At 40.7% G+C, this 22325-nt stretch overlaps 1 protein-coding gene across 1 annotated transcript; it reads right to left on the bottom strand.

Annotated features, from left to right (window-relative positions):
* Positions 1 to 13746: 13746 nt before the first annotated feature.
* On the bottom strand, positions 13747 to 21525 carry LOC129361677 (uncharacterized). The gene is made up of 4 exons (XM_055032676.1): positions 21485 to 21525; positions 21341 to 21431; positions 16336 to 17311; positions 13747 to 14607 (listed from the first exon to the last, which is right to left on the bottom strand). The coding sequence occupies exons 1-3, from the start codon at positions 21523 to 21525 to the stop codon at positions 16337 to 16339; spliced, it is 1107 nt and encodes a 368-aa protein (XP_054888651.1). The 3' UTR covers positions 13747 to 14607; position 16336.
* Between the last annotated feature and the right edge of the window lie 800 nt (positions 21526 to 22325).

Below are 22325 nucleotides of genomic sequence, written 5' to 3'. Positions count from 1 at the left end.
AAAAACATTCATGAAACATTCAGTTGTTCACTTGCTCTCATTTCCACGCTTTCGGGCGCGTTCTTCAAGGAGCGAGCGGGGCCGCAGTAGGCATGGAGGAAGAGAGGATAGTTATTAGTCTATTTCAACAATCCGTCCAGCAAATAAAAGAAGAAATTAGATTACAATTCCTCATTATTATGGAAAGGCATTTGCTATGCAATGGGGGGATGAGGGGAATAAATGAAAAACGTGTTGCACAGGACAGGGCCATGACATTAAAACGTGTAATCTCTAATGCAGCGTGTCTGCGGGTTTCAGCAGATCAAATTTAAGACTTTTCAGACCATAATGCTGTCTTGAATGAAATTTAAGACATAAAAAACTGAACGCGAGGAGCAGTTGGGGGAACTTGCGTGACGAGCATCACAAAAATTGCAAACTCGCCTTTCTGCCGATGATGGAGACAAAAAAAAAAGCTAGCAAGGTTACATTAGCGTAGCGTAGCTGTAGCTTCAACAATCTGGAGTCATAGAATGCAACAAAGATGTCTGTATGAGACTAAAACATCTGACATAAAAGTCCTGTGAGAAAACTACGATAAAGTCCAACTGACATTCAACAAAACTAACTTAAGTCGTCTTAATTTTAGACATGCAAATACAAGACTTAATAAATAATATGAAGGTCATGGAAAGGCATTCAAGGCCATGGTTCAATGACGCAGCGGCAAAAATGTGCAGCGTTCCATTAGGAAAGTGAGGTGACCAGCTAACAGCTCCGCCGTTTCATGTAGCTTTCAGTATCAGCATATGTCAAACATATTGCAGTGAATTTGGATCAGGAGACATAAAAGATCCCCTCTGGGTCCCCCTCCCGATGAATTGTTTGTGTGTATGTGTGAACGTCAAAGCGATTAATTGAACACCGATGACGCGGCAGCGAGGGATCATCATCTTCGTCCTCCGTCCTCGCTCCCCCTCTTCATTACCTTCTCCTCCTTGCCTTTTAAGTTGCGCTGTCAGGGGAGAGATCAATCTGAGTGACGGCCTGCGCCATCTTTCCCCCGGGCTCGGTGGGAGAAGGAGTCCTGTCAACATAAATATCCTTCCGGGTGCCACGGCCGCCGTGAACAAGCCAAGGCTGCGGTGAGCCGCCGAACGTGATTACTAGTAGGAAATTAATTCTGCCGTGTCCATTAGGGGATGGGTGGTGGGTGATTACGGGAACAACAATAAAAGTGATGAGGGAAACAGTTTAAAAATGTTAATGGGCTAATGTATCGTAATTGCTATCTGGTCAGTGCTTTTGTTTAATTTGAAAACATTTGTTTTCCACTGGCGCAGCATGCCATGTCTCCAAGAAGACGACCTACATCTAAACACGAGGGAGCGTGACGGATCACAAGAAGGTGTTTGATTGGATCAAAGGAATTTAGGTACCACAAGCTGCGTTTCCATTGCTTTGTCAATATTCCGCTGAAGTCTAAAGAATAATGCAATTTCGCAATTGCAGTTTTCCATTAAATCAAAAACTCAAAGTTCTGTGGAGAAGTCTGTTCACGCGACGAGTCAACAAAAAACATGCCGCGCCATCGTCCACCAGCCACTTCCTGTCGTCGTCTTCTTTGAGGTTTGTGGCAGTGGTAACATCCAGTTTATGATCACGTGTCTCGTTTGATGCAATAAAACTGTTTCCATTACAGTTTTGAAAAAAAAAAATAAGCGCTAAAACTTTTAATCATAAACAAGATTTTTTAAAATAAAATTCAAATGTTTCCGTTAAGGAAATGTATTTTCGAAATGTCAAATTGCACAACTACATGATCAAATGAAACATAATGTGAATGCTGGTTGCATTTTTAATCAAAATCCAGACAAAACAAAAACAAAAAAACAATACAATGGTTTTTTGTAAACATTGCACTTTATACGGTATATAACTCATCTGCCCAAATCATGGGCATTTTATTATTTTAGGATTTTCATAAATTGAAGCAACATTCAGGAGGTTAAAAATGTTAAAGATTCAGTCAATTCCTTTGGGAACAACAGAGTTATTATTACAATCCATGTGTTTGCACCTGCTAATTTATAGGACTACCTATTCATTTATCAGAACTTGCGTTAATGAAGGAATTTCCCCTTTGTGAATTGGGCTACAATGCTGGCTCCAGGCCTGACTGAAAGCGTCTGGGATGACCAATTTAAGCTGAAACGGTTTGTCTGTGGAAAACAATGTTATATTATCAACGCTGACAAGTCACAACTGTGTTGCTATGCAACATAGCATTTACGATCGCTGGTATTATTCCGCCTGAGTAGCTGGATCAGCTGAATTAGTGCATCATCTGTTGATGAGCACCACTTTGAAGGCCAGTTGGCACTGATTAAATGTCAGCTGGCAATTAGTTGTTAATTCCATGTATTAGATTTCGGCCTCGAACAATTATATTGCAAACAGCTTTCCATAGATGACAACCTCAGCTGAGAAGATTGTTGCTACTTTCTTAACCGCAGCAGACTTAACGATGGCCTTTTGGAAAAGTCTCGACACCAGATGTCCTCTATATCATGAATCGACTTTGAGCTTTACATCATGCTATAATGTTATTCCCTTATCAAAAACACACCTGGAGAGTTGATTTGATTCTTCCATAAAAGTTTGAGAAATCCTTCAGTCTCCCGTGGCAACCATTCAACTGTGCAAAACGCCCGGGTGGGCCAAGCTCCGCCTTGGAGGATAAAGCTCCTCCTCATAGCTGTAGTTTCCAAACTTCCGAGTTTCCCCTACCCTGTAGTTCCACATATCAGTTCCTTCAGACTAGCCAGCAGCAATTAGCAGAACTACATGTCTGCTGAGCTCATTACAGGAGCTACTTCTCAGTGAAACACTGGTGAAAACGTTGTTAAAGGTTAAGTAGAGGAGCAGTTTGATGACGTCCTGAAAGTGGAGTTTCAAAAAGAACAGGAGCTTCTTAAAGAGACAGAGGCCCAATTTCAAGACCTTAAATTGCAAAGTCAAATTTCTTCCAAGTCACACAGCAACTGAAAGTAGCTGATACTTAGCTGTGTTATAAAATAACCTGGAAAATACATACTGCCTGTTTAATAGATAGGTTAAAGGTAAAAGTTTAAGTTGGTGTTAATCCCATTCATTTAAATGAGTTCCTAAGAAGACAGCAAAGTTTTAGCTGGCAGGAAAAAATCCAAACCCATTTGGTCTTGTGCTATTTTTCTAAAAATCCCTTTGTCTGAAACATTCACATTATCTTCAGAGGCATTAACTCTATCATCATCAATAGCCAACCTTATCCACATGAAATAAAAAAAAAAAAATATATATATATATATATATATATATATGCATATATATATAAGCTGCAAAAAAGTGTTTCTTTTTATTACCTTTGAACCTCATAAAAATAAATAAATCGGCCCAAATCTAACTGAGACTAAACACACACATTGAAACCGAAAAGACGCGCTACATGGCATTTTGAGAGAAAGTTGCATTTGATTGCTCATGTTTCTCAGGTTCTTGCACTTTCAACCACCTTCCTGAGAATCTATCCGTTCTCCTCTTGTTCGCAGCAGAAGCGCTCCAGAGGTATGCCCTCGGATGAGCACAGGCTGGAAATCCTTCTCGCTGTGTTGCATTAGGGCCAAGGGGATCTGCAGCGTTAGAAGACGAGTCTTTGTGGATTAACCCTGAAAGGCAGCAGTTTTTCACGATGCGTGTCGAGAGTTAAAACACAGCAAATCTAAAAAATGCTGCCAGTCGAAGCTTCAGAGGTTTTTTGAATACTGTCTGCCTTATGAAAGTATTAGATAAGTTCTTACGTAACGTGGTTATTTTATTTTGAGGGTGGGATAGTCCGAGTCGAGAAAATGTTATCCGAAACTGTTAGTTTTAAGCAGCTCCTGTTTTCCCATGATGAATAAAATTTTTAAGTTTTTTTTAATTTTTTTATTTCTGCCTGAAGATTTATGTAATGAGCAGAAACAATGAGGTGTAACAAAACAAGCCAAAACAAAAGTTTTTGCAGGTTGCAAAAACTTCCAGCACTGCGTTTGAAGGGAATCACAAGTGCAAGCCGACTTTGACTGGGTCAAACCAAACAATAAACCTACGCAGGCAAGTTTGGCTTCACCTTACCCCCCCCCAACATCAAATTACCATTCCTGTGGCATCCCTAATTTATATTTAGTCATTTTCCAATTATCCACCCAGATGCACATTCTGACATAAACTCTGCAGTTCAGTGGGGAGTGAAAAAAAAAACAAACCTTTAAGCCTCACTTGTTAAAGAAACTTGCTCCTGTCGGCAAAGTCAGAAAGTTAGTTTACAACATGGAAATTATGTGACCTTAACAGAAGTTGTTTAATGTCTTATGAAGCTTTCGAGTAAACCTGTCACATATGGGAAACTTTGCCTTTAAACGCCACACAGACCTTCACACAGAGCTGAGGTTTACGTGAAGGTGATAGGATGTTTTTTCCTATTAAGCATCTTGGTTTTCCCTTCACTCCAGCAACGCCTCAGACCATGTTAAAGATTACAGGAGATACTCAGTGTGGTTGTATCAGGGTAAGGCTGGACATTATCGTTGGGGAACAGTGGACAGCTTGGAGATCTGTCCGACAGAGTAGCACCAGCTGAAAGACGACCTGCGTGCGTTATCCGCAGCCAGCATTAGGAGGCTAATGATCCGCGTTAATAGAGACCTTGAACTCATCACTCCTGAGTCTACATCGAGGTTTGACTCATTAACTCGGTTGATTCAGAAACAAACTGAATCCACCGAACCTACAGGCTTGTTTTTTTTTTTTTATTTGGCTGGAAACACCTTCTGTGTCTCTTTCTCAGCAGGTTTCATACAGGAAGACTATTGAGGACGGACCGGGATTTATTTTCTATGTTAGAATAATTTTTAATTCATTGGGTGTTAATTGCGTAACACCCAATGAAAACATGATGATTGTTTAACAGTTCATAAAGTAGTTCATAGAGTGGGTTAGTAACTAAAGAGAAGCTGTGAATGTTGATTTTCTGCACTGTTTTAGAGTCGTAATCTGCCAGCAGTTTTAGCAATGGAGGAAGTGAATGAAGCTGTTCGGTCCAAACTGGGCACACTTCCAAATATTGAATTAAAATTAAGCCTCGTTTGGCTTCACACTTCTCTCTCCGCAGTGGAGGTCGGGTTTTCACAGTGCAGAAATTTTCCGGTGAGCCTCATATCGTCCAACTGACATAATATACGACATGGCTGAATGTTAGCAATTGGGTAAAATTTAAAACCTCAAAAATGTATTCTTTGAAAAATTGATCAATTAGAACAGAGGCTGCACAGTGGCACAGTTGGCAGCACTGTTTCCTTGCAGCAAGAAGGTCCTGGTTTGATTTCCGGCCCGGGGTCTTTCTGCACAGATTTTGCATGTTCTCCCTGTGCATGAGTGGTTCTCTCTGGGTACTCCAGCTTCCTCATGTCCAAAAAACATGACTGTCAGGTTAACTGGTCTCTCTAAATTCTCTATAGGTGTGTGTGTGTGTGTGTGTGTGTGTGTGTGTGTGTGTGTGTGTTTGCCATGTCTGTCTCTGTGTTGCTCTGCGAATGTTAGCTGGAGATAGGCACCAACACCCCCCAATCCCACTAGTGTAAGAAAATGGATGGATGGATAGAGTTAGAACAGCCTTTAATTTACCTTTGGCGTGAATAAAGTCAGGTCTAAACACCTAGAACATCAGTTACAGACAGAGAAAAGACAAGAGGGTTGGATTCGTTCGAGAAGAACTAACAGAGATGTGTTTCAGTTACAATCTCCTACCGCTCTGAAAACACATCCCGCCGAATCCTCTCTTTTTATTTGTTACGGGCGTTTCCTAGTTGCATACATGTTGCAACTCTAAGAAATAGAAATCGGTCACACAGCCGCAACGTGACATGATTCGGTCACACAGAATGTTAGCATTCTGTGTGACCGAAACCAAAACACGTTATACAGTTTCACAGAATCTTTTGTGTCAAGGGCTCAGGAACTTCTTGCCGAGAGGTCATCTGCTGAAACAGCCTGCAACTCAAAACCTTCATGTCGACCTTTCCCTTCAGTGAGGCCTCCTTAAAACACACTCAGAAACATAGTCAAAGCATTTCAGAATAAATAATATTTGAACAACTGTCTGGTAAATATATATATATACAATTCCCCCAACAAATTTTAAATTTAATTGAAACAGTCGTTTTTGAGGGTCCGGACACTGTGTGGGAAGTGATGCGTAGAACACCGGGCTGCAATTCTGCCTTCACCTACTTCTTTATTTCCTCCCTCCTAGCTTTGGTGAATGACTTCTCCTTTGCACTCGGTGGCTAAACTTAGCTCAGATTTACCACCAAACATTTCTGCATTCCAGCGCTATAAATATCGACTCCATGTCTCAATACTGCGCACATCTAAGAGGGCTCCAAGTTTACGTTCCCTGCATTTCAATGACCTTCCGCAGCGGCAGAGCGGCCATAAACATGCCACCGTCAATGGGAAACACAGAATCTGGCCATCTCGGAGCCTTTCGCGGGCCAGCGTGTCAGTGGGCTATCATTGTCTGTGGCGCGGCCACGGACACCTGCTCTGCAGAGTCACACACAGGCAGCGGAGGAAGCCACCTGAATACAAATCAGACCAGGCTCCAGGAGGGGCTGGGGATGATGGAGCGGGAGAGGCAGAGGCTGCAGGCTCCGGTCGGGGACATAAAAGCTGTTAATTAGCAAGGGTGCTCATAATGCCATCTTCTGCCAATTCACTTTCGAACCCCTGAAAACAGCCTCCTCTGTGGCTGCGGAGCCTGAAAACATTAAAAAATTGTAAAAATCCACTGTGATGGAGTTAGACGACGGCGCCGCTTCTTCTCTTCTTTTACCTTATTTATCGATGAATATGTGGAATGGACTTATAGTACTGACGAACCGTCCTCGTCATGCCAACTAATAGAAAAAGAAGGAAACGAGGACCTTCACAGAAAGGGGATTTGAGTGAATTATTTTAACCCAGCCGCAAGCCGTCCTGCTTGTTAATGTTGCATAAGGGCTACAGCTGACTCATAAACACAGCATCGTCTAATTAATATGTAGTCGAGTGCCCAAAGCAAGGTCATTATCGCAACTCTTCAGCCGTAATCAGGGCTGCTCAGCTTTGACGCCGGGAAGGCAGAGGATGAGATATAAATATTGTGGTGAAGGCTGTTTTGAGCTTTAACTACAGCCTGAGGTAGAATAATAACAGACTGTGGCAAAAAATATGGGGGGGGGAACCTGTTCATGACCTATTTTCCTTTGTAATTCATCTCCAAGTGTGGCTTACCATTTTTATTCTGTATTGAACACAACATGCTGAAAGCCCGTCTCATTAGTCAGTCAGGTTGCGCCGTCGTCATTACCAAGAAATCCTCCACTGACCGGAATTTGACAGCGAGGTTCTGCTTTTGCTGCTAATGATCGGTACCAGTGCCTTTAGAGTAATCTGATGCTAATCAACATTCACAAATCTGCATGTGTTTCGTAGCTCAGCTATGGGCTCATGATGTCAGAAACTATGGAACACATTCCACATTGATCAGGCCAAATAGTTGCCATATTTGGTAATATAGCGAACGCACGACTATTTACGGTTCAGTTTTTGTGGAATCGGCGATTTGTGACTTTTCCTGTGTTGGAGTTGCCTTAACAGACGGGGCAAGTTGGACGTCACAAGCTTTTCACCATATGTACAAACTGATGTGATTACGCTGTTTTCTTTGTGTGTGATTGTAGAAACTGATGCTCTGACAGGACAAGTCCTGCTTTTCCACTGTCCAACTGTGACATTTGCCACGTTCCTCTTGAACGTCGCGCAAAGACGGCAAGAGGGATAAGCATGTCTAAATTAAGAAAGAACCCAGGTGCGGATTCAAACACAGAACCTTCTTGCTGGAAGGCAACTGTAGCTGGGTTTCTGTTAACCATAAAAATGGCTCAAAACTGAAATTAGGAAAATACATTTGCTTAATGGGAAGACACTAATTTAAAAAAAATTGTTTTTCAATAATTTTTTATCTTAGATGGGTTTTCAGCCGGATCAAAATAGATGTTTCATAAAAATAGAATGAAAACACTTTTTTTTGCATCACAAGAGTCACATGATCAACAGCCGAATGTTACTACTGAAGAAAACAACAAAGAGTAGACAGGAAGTGGTAGGATTACACTTTTTTTCCAGGTACGTTACATTCATAGGCTAACAACAATGCTTTCTTTTCCTGACTCTATAAGTCCATGCTTTTGAGCAGCAAGAAAAAGTACTTAAAACAGTACAAAGTTAACATAAAACTCAATCTTAAATTTGTCGTTTACCGTGCCAACAATCATAATAATAAAAACAAAACAAAAAATCAAACACAATATGAGTGCCATTATTCAATAAAAGCTAATTAAAGCTGGTAAGAAAAGTTACCATCTATTGCAGTGAGTTTAAAATAATTCCAGGAAGTTCTTCATCGTCTAACATGACGTTCAAACTGCCGTGTGAGACACGCTTTGTCATACCTGTGTCTAATGGGTTGTGGGAGTTGTAACCGGCACTTCATTTATCACTGTCACGGAAATCAACGTAACAAGGTCGGGATTACCGCGGAGATTAATTCATTCATCCAAATACACCTAATGCAGTGCACACAACACGACCTGATGTTTTCTGCGTTCTTTCTAACAGCATTAGTTGGTTCAGGCGCACCATGACCACCAACCTTAATCTGCACCAATTTTCCAGAACAAACACAATGTCACCTCCCGCCAATGCAAATCCTCCCTCTATCATCACCATCTGAAAAATTCATTAAAACCCCCTCCTGGCCTTTCCCCAATATGTCTCTCACTAATGGGATGTCACATGCATAATATATGAGTGTAATCTAAAATCACAGAATTTTTTTTTTTTTTTGTAATGCAAATCCACATGCGTTACAAAATCCAGTTAGGTGCTTTTTTTTTTCTTTTTCTTCTTTTTTTTTAACAGTCTGGCATAAATTTCAATTGCAAAGTGGATACAAGTCACCTGATCAAACATGTCAAACTGAACCGTGCATCTGGGAGCCAGGAGGGTCCCGTGGGGAAATGGACTTCCCTTCTCCTCACTTCACCTTCCACGCTGACTTGATGTGAACTCGGACCATCTGTCCCATGCTAATTGCGCGTGGGCTGCAATGTAGCCTCAACCACAGACGGACGGCGTAGTTAAGAAGCGCCTTATGACCCCGTTTAGTCCCTGAACACAGCCCGACAAGCCCGGAGTGAAATTCGGCGCCGCTTTCTGTTGCAGCTGTGCAGAAGTAAATCCATACGCCTAATCAATCAGCACGGTCCGGGCGTTTACTCAATCACAACCCGCGGCCTCTATAGACATTGTTTGTCGAGTGTGGAGAAATGTACCTGCCACATTGTAGATGCAGTTTTAGAGCTCCCGCGCAGTGGGGTGTTGGACTTTCTGCATAACAATAAGCAGCTTTAGGGGGGATGTAGTCAAAGTGTATTTCTCTTTCTAGCCTTCAGTGAATGGCATTATTTCTTGATTTGCACTTTGTTAGTGAATGACTCAGAGTTTGTTAACTTGCTATTTGCAAACAGCTGAAAGCGCCATATAGTTAAAAACGGAGGATTTTGAAATGCATGTTTGAAAAAACACTGTTTTTTGTTCTGCTGAATTTCCTTAGATAAATACTTTGAATAATTAAATGAGCATGTTGTAGGACCAATTACAATGTAGGCATGATCGAATTGAAACAATTTCTTTTTAACATTATAAAGTGCCTTGAAACGACATTTTGTTGTGCTACATAAATAAACTGAATGCATTGTGCACACTTGGCTTTTACGTGAATGAAGGACTGATACGGTGTAGGATTATTAGTCCCGTGTATCTTCCACAACAGGAGGAGCAACAATTAGCACTAAACTTCAGCTAAGCAGAGATGAGCTTATATAAACCAGACCGGGGGGATGGGAGAAGGGAGCTCCAATTCCCACAAAATATTACGCTCTTATATAAGCAGGCTCTAAATGACAGGAAATCTTGTTCTTTCATGTTTCTTCCCGCTGCTACCCTCACATCGCATTAAAACTCCAGGCGAAAAAAAAAGAGAGAGAGAGAGAAATCATCGCTCTTGGAGGATCTTCAGTCATTTGTTTTCACACAAAGTCACAAAGATATAAAGTGAAACCATTTAATTCGACAGATGAATTTTTGACTTTGTAAAGCTCACAAAAATGACTTTGTTGGAATTAATTAGATCCATATTTTTTTTTCTTTTTTATCCCGGTTTAGTAGAAGGAATGAATTTAATTTTGTCATTTGCACTTCAAAAGCAAACATCCGCTCCAGCCCCCTTTTACGTAATGAGTCTACAGTTGAAAGCGAATGTTTTCCAGACCCTGACCTCTATTGTTGCAGATTCACCTCAAACAGCTTCAAGGCTTGATGCTGCATAGGGAGGAGCATACGCTGCCTTGAAAAAGTGGATTTTTTTATGTTTTTGCTTCTTCAGATCAAACATTGTTTCATTCAATCTATAGAGAAGAGCTACCCAAAACAAACCTGCTGTGAAGAAGCAGTCAGTCTTACAGCCGGTTATAACATCCTTGTTGGCAACAAATATCATTATATTCAATCTTGACCCTCTTTTTTTGCAGTATTTCTGCGGTTAAGCCACATTGGAGGGTTCTCTTTCAACATTCGTCTCGGTACCTCCAGCACCTGTCAATTCCTTAACCTAAAGTTCTTAAACACGAATGCCATGTTTCAGGTCATATCACATCATTTTATTTTGATTAAAGTTGTTTTTATTGGGTTTTTATGAGGTATACTTGCCAGACTGGTTTTGATCGCAGTCCGGTTGTGTAAGCCTGATGTCGTTCTGTTCACTGATTGAAATTGGAACTGAAGAAATTTTGCTCAATGGGAGAAATCTCAGATTTGCACTGAAGGGAGATGAGAATCGAGTGGAATTGCGTAGGCTGTCTTACTCCAGTTTTCAGAAAAGTTCTGAATTGTTGATGTAACAGATGTAGCAGTAAATTGTGGATGTTAACTGAACTCTGCTTTCCAACTAATTTGGTCAATGATTTCTAATGAAGGTGTTTTTTCTTTGTTTGTTTTTACATTTAACTACGTTGGTTGGATACCTTATTTTTCCTCTCTAGATAAATAAAGTTATCATTTGGCATCAGGTACGTGTTAATGTCTCATACCAAAGTCAGTTCGAGCATCGGAGACACTTAAATGAGACAACAAAGTAAAAACAAAAGAAATCTGCCTGGGAGCAAACACTAATGCTGATTGATGCATATTCTACACATACCTAGGCCTGAACTGGACACAGTTACTCAAAACAAGATTCACAACATGATGAGACATCTGTGGTTGATCCGGACTGCAAGTCAGAGTGAGTAAACCCAGCACAGCTGTGCTATTCATGCAAATGGCTGATAAGTCTAAGATATGAACGCTGTAGATTTAAAAACAAACTTTATTTAAAAAGGTATAATATACAGCTGAAGCATAAATGTCACTATTTGATGAACTGCTCCAAATTGTGGCATGAGCTAATTTGTGTCGGACAGGATGTGAAATAATAAAAGATCAAATATAACTCTACAAGTTGCTTTCACACACACACACACACACACACACACACGCACACACACACACACACACACACGCACACACATTTAATCAATGCCACACACACACACACAGAGTTAATGATCAAAGTATTTGTTTTGAGAAAAACAAATATTTTCTATTTGTTTGACGTGGTAGTAAAAGCTTTTTTGTTAGGTGACTGCTCTCTCTCACACATGGTGTGACATTGTGGTGCTGCTAATGCACATGATTAATGGCTGCTGACAGCAGCAGTACTTCTGTTTTTGTGTCTTTCTATAGAACAGTTTTTAAAGAGAAACTGGGTAAACTGCCTGCGAACTTTTGTACCTGATTCCAAATTGTTTTCCGTTCCAAGTAGAGCGAAATAGAACAAAATATTGTGTTGAAAACGAGAACAGTCAACTGTTTCAGTTTTGTATTATTTCTGTCATTATTTCATTTCGAGTGGTATTTATACAAACATGATGAAGTTCCTCTTGTTGCCTGCCTCTCGATTTAGTTGCTTGGTTTATTATTTTTCTGTTTTTGTTTATAGTTGGGGCCACTCGACGGGCCAAATAAACAAGTTGACAGTTTGCCATACGCTCCCCACACTTCATTGTGTCGAAACCTGAAACTTCACACAGCCTGAGACGCATCACATCCTTCTGCTCTTCGAACACCTTAAAGCCACTTGATCTTGTAATGATTAGAAAGAAGGACTGAAAATAAAAAGAGTTGATAAGAATATTTTCCCTCTGCTTTAGCAGACTCCCCTTTTATTTCAACCCAGAAAAACTGAAAGTAACCACAGATGACAACGATCTACAACTACAGAAAGCTTGACTTTAACAGCAGAAAATGAAAGACTTGGTGGAAGCAAAAAGAACAGGAAGTAGTCCTGATAAAAACCCAGCCTGGCCTCTTTATGGGGAGCCCAGAGAGGACCTGGTGGCACAAGCAGCAGTCACCTTTAATTTAAAGGTGGGATTAAGAACATGAGGAGAGGCTGGCTCACACTCAAGCCCCCTAAACACAAACTTTATCCTCCCAGGAGAGAAAAACATCAGAAATAGTTCACACACACAAAAAAAACTTTTTAAAGTTATACTTTTTCTTAAACCTTCAGTGCATTTTACCTGAACCGACGCTTTCACTTACAAACATCATTTTTGATGCACAACTATAATTAAGCATCGCTCTCTTTTGCTACACTTATAGATGCACAAGTCCTTCTTCAGTCTGCAGATACAACTGAAGAATTTATACGGAACCAAAAGTAGGCCAAAACTCTAGAGACAGGGCTGATTACAGTAAATAAATAAAGTTTATATTAATGAAGACAATAGGCCTTGCGAAGCAGAAACCCTTGTGCAAAATAAAAGTTTTAGAAAATAAACAGGATTGCAGTCGTGTCCGAGAAAGTTAGTCATTAACTTTAGAAAATAATGACTAAAGTTACTGGCTGTTTTGTAATTGAAAGGAAAAAAGAAGTAGGATCAGGGTTTTCAGTGAGAACACATGCAGAAAAAGCGGCAACATGAGGGGCAACTTTGAAAAAAAAAAAGAAAAGAAAAAAAAAACTTGTCCAAAGTTACACCGTTACTTGCAGAAAGGTGACAGATTAACGCTCAACATGCTAAAAAAGCAGGACCTGGGAAAACTATAGCTAGCTACTTTTAAGCGATGCCTGCTTAAAACGCAACGACTCTGCAAACAAACTCAAAAAATTATTACTGATGGGCATACAGGGAAGTAGTTCCTGTTTTATTTTTTTTATTTATGGTTTTACAAATTAATATTTTCCAGACAAACTCATAAACCCAAATCGAGTGAGGTGTTGTAATATTGTTTGACTTAAGAATATGAGCAATGAAAGTAAATAAATCAATAGAATTAGAAGATCAGGACATTATAGTACATTCTTTATGTGTCAGTATTCATAACAAGGTACTGCATATTTGCATGTGTAAAATACATTTTTGGCGGATAGGGCACCAAATGAGGCTCCAGCCCAGGTGCCCACGCCGTTCTAAATCCGGCCCTGATGGAGGCGAATCTAAATAATTCACAAAATAATTGAAAACTCATTCCATAAGGGACATTACACTAAATGTAGTGTGTTGGCAGCTGCAAAGAAGCGCAAAACAATTAAGATCAGTACATCTAAATTGTAAAAACAACATAAACATTGATAAAGTAATTCTGCTTAAAGATTGCAAAGATTATGTGTTATTAAAGTGAAAAGGTAAATGTGGCCATACATACATCAGGCTAAAATGCTTTTGGAAGAAGTTCTGATGCGTTCACATTCAGTGTTTGTTTCTATGGCAAAACCTGAGAATCATTATCACCTTTGACCTTCATGTTATCAGCTAAAAGTCTTCTCTCTTTAAGACACAGAATCCAGGAGGATTAACGAAGCCTGATTTGTTTCTGCCTCATCACTCCAACCTGTTCTATGCTTTTTACAGGAAAATCAGCATCTGTTACACACATATGCTATTAACACAATCTTTAATATGTTTTCTGGAGATCTTGGCCCAAGCCTCCATGGGTACAAAGCGGAATTTTATTTTGGCGGCCTCTATATTTGCTGTTCACATGAATTGCTGCAAATTAACAGACGATTAGACAATTCGAACAACTGCCATAAACTCATTGCATCTCTGAATAGTTCTGTTTATGTTATATCCTACATGCATATCATCTAGTGGTGGCAAAAGCAATAAAAAAACGAGAATGCTCTGGATGTAAGATGGAGGACATGCACACACAATCATGACATACTTTGATTAAATTAAAAATGTAATTCCAGTACCGAAAAATTAACTTTATACCAGATGACTCTCCCTCACCTGAGAATATGAACCTGTACTTGTGTGATTCTGTGCCTTCAAATAATTTGAACAATTCTCCTGTAGAAGATTCAGAACTTCTAAGTCTGAAACAAGAACAGGTCTGAAAAAAAAGAAAAAAGAAACAGTCTGTGTGCTTCACTAAAGAGATTCATTTGATGCATCAAAGACTGATGTCATCACCGCTGATGTCATTGTTACCAGTGGAACTGAACGTTCTAATGGTGCGTTCACATCAAACACGTTTTGAGTGTCAGGCGAGTCTGGTTTACATTCAAAGTAAATGTGGAGTGTTGGATGGGCAAGATGTGTCAAAATGTTCAAATCGTGCCGCACAGACTTTGAATGTAGACCAGCTGCACCCAATGCTCAAATGCATTTGGTATGAACGCACCATTATCTGTCCAGTGTCACATTAGGTCCCTCATATTAGGACCAAAGTCCGGTCCAAATATGAGGGACTCATTGCTTTGCGTCAGGGGTAATGTTTAGAGGTAAGATGATAGATTTAGAATCATTCAGAAATGATTTTAAATTATTAAAGATCATCAAAGATGATGTTTGATAATCATTATTTATCATCAAAGAATGATGTTTTATAATCATTCTTTATCATCAAAGAATGATGTTTTATAATCATTCTTTATCATCAAAGAATGATGTTTTATAATCATTCTTTATCATCAAAGAATAATGTTTGATAATTATTCTTTATCATCAAAGAATGATGTTTGATAATCATTCTTTATCATCAAAGAATAATGTTTGATAATCATTCTTTATCATCAAAGAATGATGTTTGATAATCATTCTTTATCATCAAAGAATGATGTTTGATAATCATTCTTTATCATCAAAGAATGATGTTTGATAATTATTCTTTATCATCAAAGAATGATGTTTGATAATCATTCTTTATCATCAAAGAATGATGTTTGATAATTATTCTTTATCATCAAAGAATGATGTTTGATAATCATTCTTTATCATCAAAGAATGATGTTTGATAATTATTCTTTATCATCAAAGAATGATGTTTCATAATCATTCTTTGATCATCAAAGAATGATGTTTGATAATCATTCTTTATCATCAAAGAATGATGTTTGATAATCATTCTTTATCATCAAAGAATTATGTTTCATAATCATTCTTTATCATCAAAGAATGATGTTTGAAAATCTTGCTTTATCATCAAATAATGATGTTTGATAATCATTCTTTATCATCAAAGAATGATGTTTGATAATCATTCTTTATCATCAAAGAATTATGTTTCATAATCATTCTTTATCATCAAAGAATGATGTTTGATAATCATTCTTTAACATCAAATAATGATGTTTCATAATCATTCTTTGATCATCAAAGAATGATCTTTGATGATCAAAGAATGATCAAACAATCATTCTTTGATGATTTTTTATCATCAAACAATGATGATTGTTGATATACAATTTATGATATACAATCGATTAGTTAATTGATCATTGTCTTATCATCATTGTTTGATGATATACAATCAATTAACCAATTGATGATATACAGTCAATTAGCTAATTGATGATATATAATCATTAAACAATGATGGTTGTATTTCTGCCAATTGTCTAGCTGCAATAGACTAGTAGTCTAATGTGTTGAATGTGCTCAGACACATTCAACACTTTAGAAACCAATCTACTGTCAGACACTTTTAACAAATATTTTAGCAAAACCTGCATTACCTGGGGTCTGAGCTAGGGCCCTAGGTAATGCAGGTTACCTAGGTCAGGTGGGTCTGATCTAGGGCCCTAGGTAAAGTAATTTACCTAGGTCAGGTGGTACTGACCTCAGTTATTCCACCCAGGTGTGGGTCGACGCAAAGGCCGAGCTGGGCACAGCTTGCCCTTCATACGAACGCCAACACGGAGGCCCTCCGTGCAACCAGTAGAGGTTGGTTGCATCGACGTCGGTCTTTCCTCGGACCTCAATGTTTGTGCGGAGGTCTGGGTTTGCGTGGACTCCTCTGTTTGCAACCTGTGTGTTAGTTGGTGCATAGGACGAGCCAGGCTGTGGATGGAGACCCCCGGTTGACTCAAGGTCTGCCTTTCCTTGATCTCCTGTGGGACCAGGGCGGCCTTTGGTTGGCTGAAGACTCTGGGATGGTCATTTTCCAGAGCAAGTTTTAACTTACTCTTCAGGTCGGCAATCTGACCTTGTAGAGCCTTCACCATTTCCTCCTGTTCTATAAATTTGGTCGCTTGCTCAGCGTGTCTTTTTAGCTGCTCCTCATATTGCAGTCTGACTCTATACTCCTCAACCATTACCTCAATGAGGCCTTTATTGTGGGCGGCGCATTTTTCAGCCTGCCTCTTGTAGTGGTCCAGCTGTTGAAGGAGGTTCCTGTCAGCCGTAACTTTCGTAGAGCAAGAAGCTCTTGAGCCACCTGTCGTCTCTGCCACCTTCCTGTCATGATCTCGTTTGACTTGCTGGTGACGTTCTTTTTGTAACAATTCTTGCAGCCTTTGAATCTCCTCCTGCTGTGATTTCACTTCAGCCTGACACGCAATTCTGCGGTCTCGTTCTTCCTGGAGATCAAAGGTCTTACTCTGCAATTGTTTCTTAAGATCGTCCACCTGCTTTGTCAGGTCATTGACGCGTTGGCTTGTCTTGTCCTCGACTTCCACCGAGGGGGTGATCTCGAAGCCAGCAGGGCGAGTTGCTTCCTGCTGGACTTCTGAAGATGTTGGATTGTCAAAGTGGCCGGAAGGACTTGAATCCCCCTGGATCTTTGATGGTACATCTTCCGGCTCAAAGGGGTGTCGCTGTCACCCTCAAAAGGGAAAACGACAGCGTCGTAGTCGACTTCAATGTTGAGGTCCACTATGTCGACCCATGAAAGCTTCGATGGAAAAGCTTTATGTTTACATGCAAGCTGTTGCTGCTTCATGTCGATGTTCTTGCTCTGAAAGGCGATATCTAGAATCGATATGCTACTTTTTCAATGACTTTCGAACGTGCTTTGTAGAGTGATCTGCCACAATGGAATTGAGGAACAGGTCTGACAAAACGTTCTCTGTGAGCTACATTTAAGAGAGAGACTCCTTTGTGGTGTCAGAGAGTTATGACATCACTGATGATGTCATTGATACTGTTGGAACTGAACATTCTATCCACCTTATTCCTGAGAGGCTCACTGGGGAAACAATTATGGGTCTTACTTCCGGCGCCCACCGGACGTAGGAGTATTTCATGGTCATTTGTAGGGGGTTGTTTTGCTAGTCTAGAAGTTACATCTCTCTTTTTGGTTATTGTCCATCAGAACCAGAACCTCAAGGTTCTCCATTGCTGAGTGACACTGCAAATCAGCAGAGACAATGAGCTTCAGACTATAATACGGATAATCTGCCCCCACTGCACTAGACCCGAGCCGAATCACACACTAACCTGTCTAAGAGCAAAAATTTGGCTAAAAATCCTAAACTTGAAGAGAAAATCCAAAATGCTTTATGTGTGCTGGTTTCTGTGTGTGGACGAAAAGCCAACGGTAGAAAACTCGGATCCATATCCAAAGCTACTTCACTGAGTCAATGAAGTAGCTACCCCAACAGGGCCGAAGTTAGGAGGGTGTGGGCCCCTGGGCTTGAACCAAGCTTCGGGCCCTACTTAATTATCGTTATACAGTTGCATATTATATATACACATAATATGTATGTCCCTAATTTCCTTCCCTTCGGGTGGTCGGCGCTTGGTCGTGACTTACTTGTTGAACCGATCCTGTCCACAAACTCATCTACCTACAAGGTCACAAAAACCAGCCACTGTCCACCATGACAGGCAGATGGACAGTCCTAACCAGCAGGTCTTCTCTCCATGCAAGGTTTACATCAGACACTCCTACATCAGATCATTACTACAAACAAAATAGTTATTAAAGAAATACTTGAACATGTCATGTATGTCTATTCAACAGAGCTTCCCTAAGGAAGAAAAAAATGATCTATCCATCCCTCTCAATATTTATTTATCCTTCTTCTTTTCTATCAATGTCTTTCTCTGTAATTATCAGGTTTGTTTGCTTACCAAGTTCAGACAGTCAGGTCGTTTCCCCTCTCAGAGCCAAACATGCTCAAAACTTTATTGGTTGATGACTGGATTTTAACAGCGTGTCAGGGCAGGGCAGGACGCACTCCAGCTAATTTGTACAGTCGGCCCTTCATCATATGATTAGGACAGCTCCTACAACTAACCCTGGTCCTGACACTCAACCCCAACCTGAAATACAGATTTATGACATGTTAAGTTATATTTTGTTTACTATTCAACCTGGAGTAGTGATTTGAAGAACAGAAAAATGATTAACTCATAAATCTTTTTACAGATTTTGTGCTTCCTCTGACTTCAACCTCAGTGATGCTAAAAAAAAAAAAAAGAAAACTATTGAGTCTTCTTCAAAGAAACTTCTACACTGTAGAGTGTTGTTGTTAGCGCAACCTGGTCGAGCTTTAAAACACTCTTGACTCATCAACTCATCAGTAAGGAATAAAGCACATTTACATATCTCCAATTATAGGACAATTGAGCAAATTCATAAATATAAGCCAAGACCTGGTAACCTAGTCTTTAAATTACTTCTTAAAAACTAATTTCAGACATTCTGGGAAACACTGTTAACTTCCAGGTGAGCGAGTCTCACTCGGTTTGTTTCACTGTAGGCGTTGAAGCACAATACAGCGTGGAACTATGCAGTAATTAATTCCACTCAGATGTTACTTTTATAAACCACCCGCAGACCCTGAAAAACCCATTTAGCACCATGTTAGCGCTGCACTCCACACCGTCTGTGTAGCGTAGAAAATAAGGAGGAGAAACAGGAAAAAAAAAATAGAAAAACACGAAGGCTTCTCTCCCATCATGTACCGAGGGTCATATTGCCCTCCAGCAACCCGAGTGTTCACACAGGAAGAATAATTTCAGTCATGAAGGAGAAGGGAGAGTACTTGGTAGTGTTTTCCATATCAAAGAACGTTGGGGGGCATTTTGTTTTGAGAGGCGCATTTCCACACAGCACAAATGTATTATTCTCTTTTTGATTAAAAACGCCCGGCCTTTTGCCCCGTCTCTTTGCCTAAGTAGGGGCGATGGCAGCGGATTCGGCCGCTTGAGGCGATTGCGGGAACATGTGTGAGCGAGCTGTGCAAAAGTCTTTACGCGTCCCGCACGCGTAAAGGCCTTCCTCCTTCGGAGCCTGAGTTATCCGTCTCGTAGGTTGCGGCGTGTTGTCCCCTCTCCGCAGCAGGCATCAGATCACTCATCTTCAGAAGCTAATTGTCCCTCTTGGGCCACGCTGTTCATTATCTGACCCAGCGCACCAGAGTAAGCGAAGCGGGGACAGGAACTGCGACAGCAGCCGACTGACGCACTAAAGCACGGCCTCTCGTTCTGCGTTCCGTGAACCGGGCGTTAACGCGGACGGCCCGTGGTGCTGCCGGGCCTCAACGCCCTGCGTGACAAGAAATCTCGCTATGAAAACGTCGACTACGGCTCTGCAGCCACTGGTTCCAGGATGGACTCCTAACCTCCCGACAACAATACTCCGTACCTCGCTTGTGTTTGTAGTTTGAATTTTGCTTTTTTTCTCCCCACAAGGCCTAAACAGGAGTAAAAGGCTCTTCCCCCCTCTGGAAGTCCATGTTTGCTGTGTTACCTGTTCAGTGCTTTGCAAAAGGCCTCACATGCCGCGGAGGATTCACATTATTACAAACTACATATACTCATATATAACATATATTCACAGTTTGGATGTTGTTCCCACGGTGACATGTAACAATAGTCATTATTACCCAACAGTACCACTGTAGTTTCATCAGTAGTTTCAGCTTTTTGGGGTTAATGTCTTCTTCCTCACTGTTTTACCAGCATCTACACAACGTCCTTGACTTTTGCTCTGGGGTTGATCTGCACGTTTTGGACCGAAGCTTGTTCATGGTCACGGAACCCGTCTCCTTCCTGGGCGGCATATTGGCTCCGCATTCCCACCCTTCACACTTGAGCATAATTATCTGAACGGATTAACAGAGCACCTTCAAGCATCTGGAGATCATTTCCAGGACGAGCCGGACTCGGACAGCCCCACAGTTTTCTCAACAGGAAATCGGTGTGTAAGACTGAAATGTTCCTGTTCACAGTCAGAGGCCACACTTTTCATTTGGAGATCGTTTTCTCCTTTCCTCTTTGTGATTGTGAAATGGAAAAGAACGCCAAAAGCGTTGTTCAGTACTAGCCAACTCTTTTTAAAAAACTGCAACTGTTTTGAACAGGACTGACTTGATTTCCTGACGCGGCGGTGGCAGTAGCAGCCGCAGCAGCAGCAGCAGCAGCTTTGTTGGACCTCCTCCAAGCAGAGCTGCGCTGGCAGGTGAACATTTAATACCATCCCCTGCTCCCCAGTGAATGCACAACAGACCCCGCCGCCCCTTTTTGAGCTCTGACAAATAACTCTCCCCTTCACATACAACATGCGTCTTTATTTAGACGCACAATTGAGTCATGATGGGATTACCCATTGTGTGTACAGCTGCAGTCACCGGATTAGGGACGATGGCAGAGAAAACACAGTTCCAACCAACTGCGCCGCCACAACGGGCAGCTTGGAAAGCCACTCCAACACCTGAGATCATCCATTGTCAACACACCGTAAAGTGATGGCATTTTCCAAGAGGACCTTATTGTAAATGATCCCGCAAGATCCCAGAACGTCTGCGTTGCCACAGAGGTTTGTGTCTTGCGCGAGAAGACGGCATGGTTTCCTCATCACAAGCCGTCAGTGCTTCTTCGCTTTCCGCTCGTCTTACCTTGGTGACAACAGTCACACAGCGGTGACTGCGGGTGGGCGGATTGCCCGTGCGTGGGGAGCGGAGGAGGCGAGCGCCCCGACTGTCAGGACTGACACGAGATGACTGGGTGTGCGAGACGTGCCATTATCGCGACTCTCGCACCTCCGGCAAGAGTCTGCGAAAACAGTGCGCGGCGCGTGCATGTTGCAGCTTGAGAGCGGTGACGTGCGGCGAGGTTCATGACTGGTGAGGCGACGAGATGCACAAATCCAAAATACAGTCTGGGAGCTTATGTTTTAGCTCTGACCAGAAGTTATTAAAGCTTTTCATTATGCTTTGATCAAACCCAGACAATTCAAAATGTAAAACAAAGTTGTACAAAGCCAGTTTTGTGCCTGGTGCCACAAGCTTGCAACATTTGATTTTCCATAGTTTTAATACCGTTTTATCCAATTTTTTTTTTAATCTTGTCCTAGTGAAGATGATGTACTTGAGTCTGTTTATTACTACTCTTATTATTATGCTGTTTGTCATTTTTTAAATATTTTAAAGTATTGAGCACCTGGCACTTTTGAATTGTGTTATTTGAATTTATTATGTTGATGTCAGTTCCTCGTTGTAACCAGATCCACCTAATTGTATAAATAAAGTTGGTTGATTTATATGGTGGTGAGAACAATAGAATATTTAATATAAAGTCACGTTTGATCTCTTAAAATGTAAATGTTTATTTTGGTTGACCTTCCTCTATTCAGATTTAAATTACAAATCATATAAAATCTTCATTTTATAAAAATGAAAGTTATATTCTTCTCCATAAATATCTCTTGTCACTGTTTTTTAAGATGTTCGTTTCCGTCTTATTTTCCTTTCATTTTTGAAAAATCTGGGGAATGACCTCAAACTCTCGTGTCCCAAATGTATTTTTCCCCCGTTTTTCAGATTGTCTTCAGTCTTTTTGATACGTAGAAGAAGAGCACCTGTTGCATGTCTATGGGCTCAG

Source organism: Poeciliopsis prolifica, unplaced genomic scaffold (genome assembly GCF_027474105.1).
Source record: "Poeciliopsis prolifica strain line A6 unplaced genomic scaffold, Auburn_PproV2 SCAFFOLD008, whole genome shotgun sequence".
Taxonomy (NCBI): Eukaryota; Metazoa; Chordata; class Actinopteri; order Cyprinodontiformes; family Poeciliidae; genus Poeciliopsis; species Poeciliopsis prolifica.
Note: the sequence above shows the minus strand (reverse complement) of the source record. Positions and strands in the feature narration are given on the sequence as shown.

Excerpts from the sequence above, each read along its gene's own strand:
- LOC129361677 (XM_055032676.1), bottom strand. The coding sequence starts at position 21,525 with ATGCACGCGCCGCGCACTGTTTTCGCAGACTCTTGCCGGAG. Across the intron at positions 21,432-21,484 it reads TTCGCAGACTCTTGCCGGAG|TCCTGACAGTCGGGGCGCTC; the intron begins GTGCGAGAGTCG and ends ATCTCGTGTCAG. Across the intron at positions 17,312-21,340 it reads GTGTGACTGTTGTCACCAAG|CGACACCCCTTTGAGCCGGA; the intron begins GTAAGACGAGCG and ends TGAGGGTGACAG.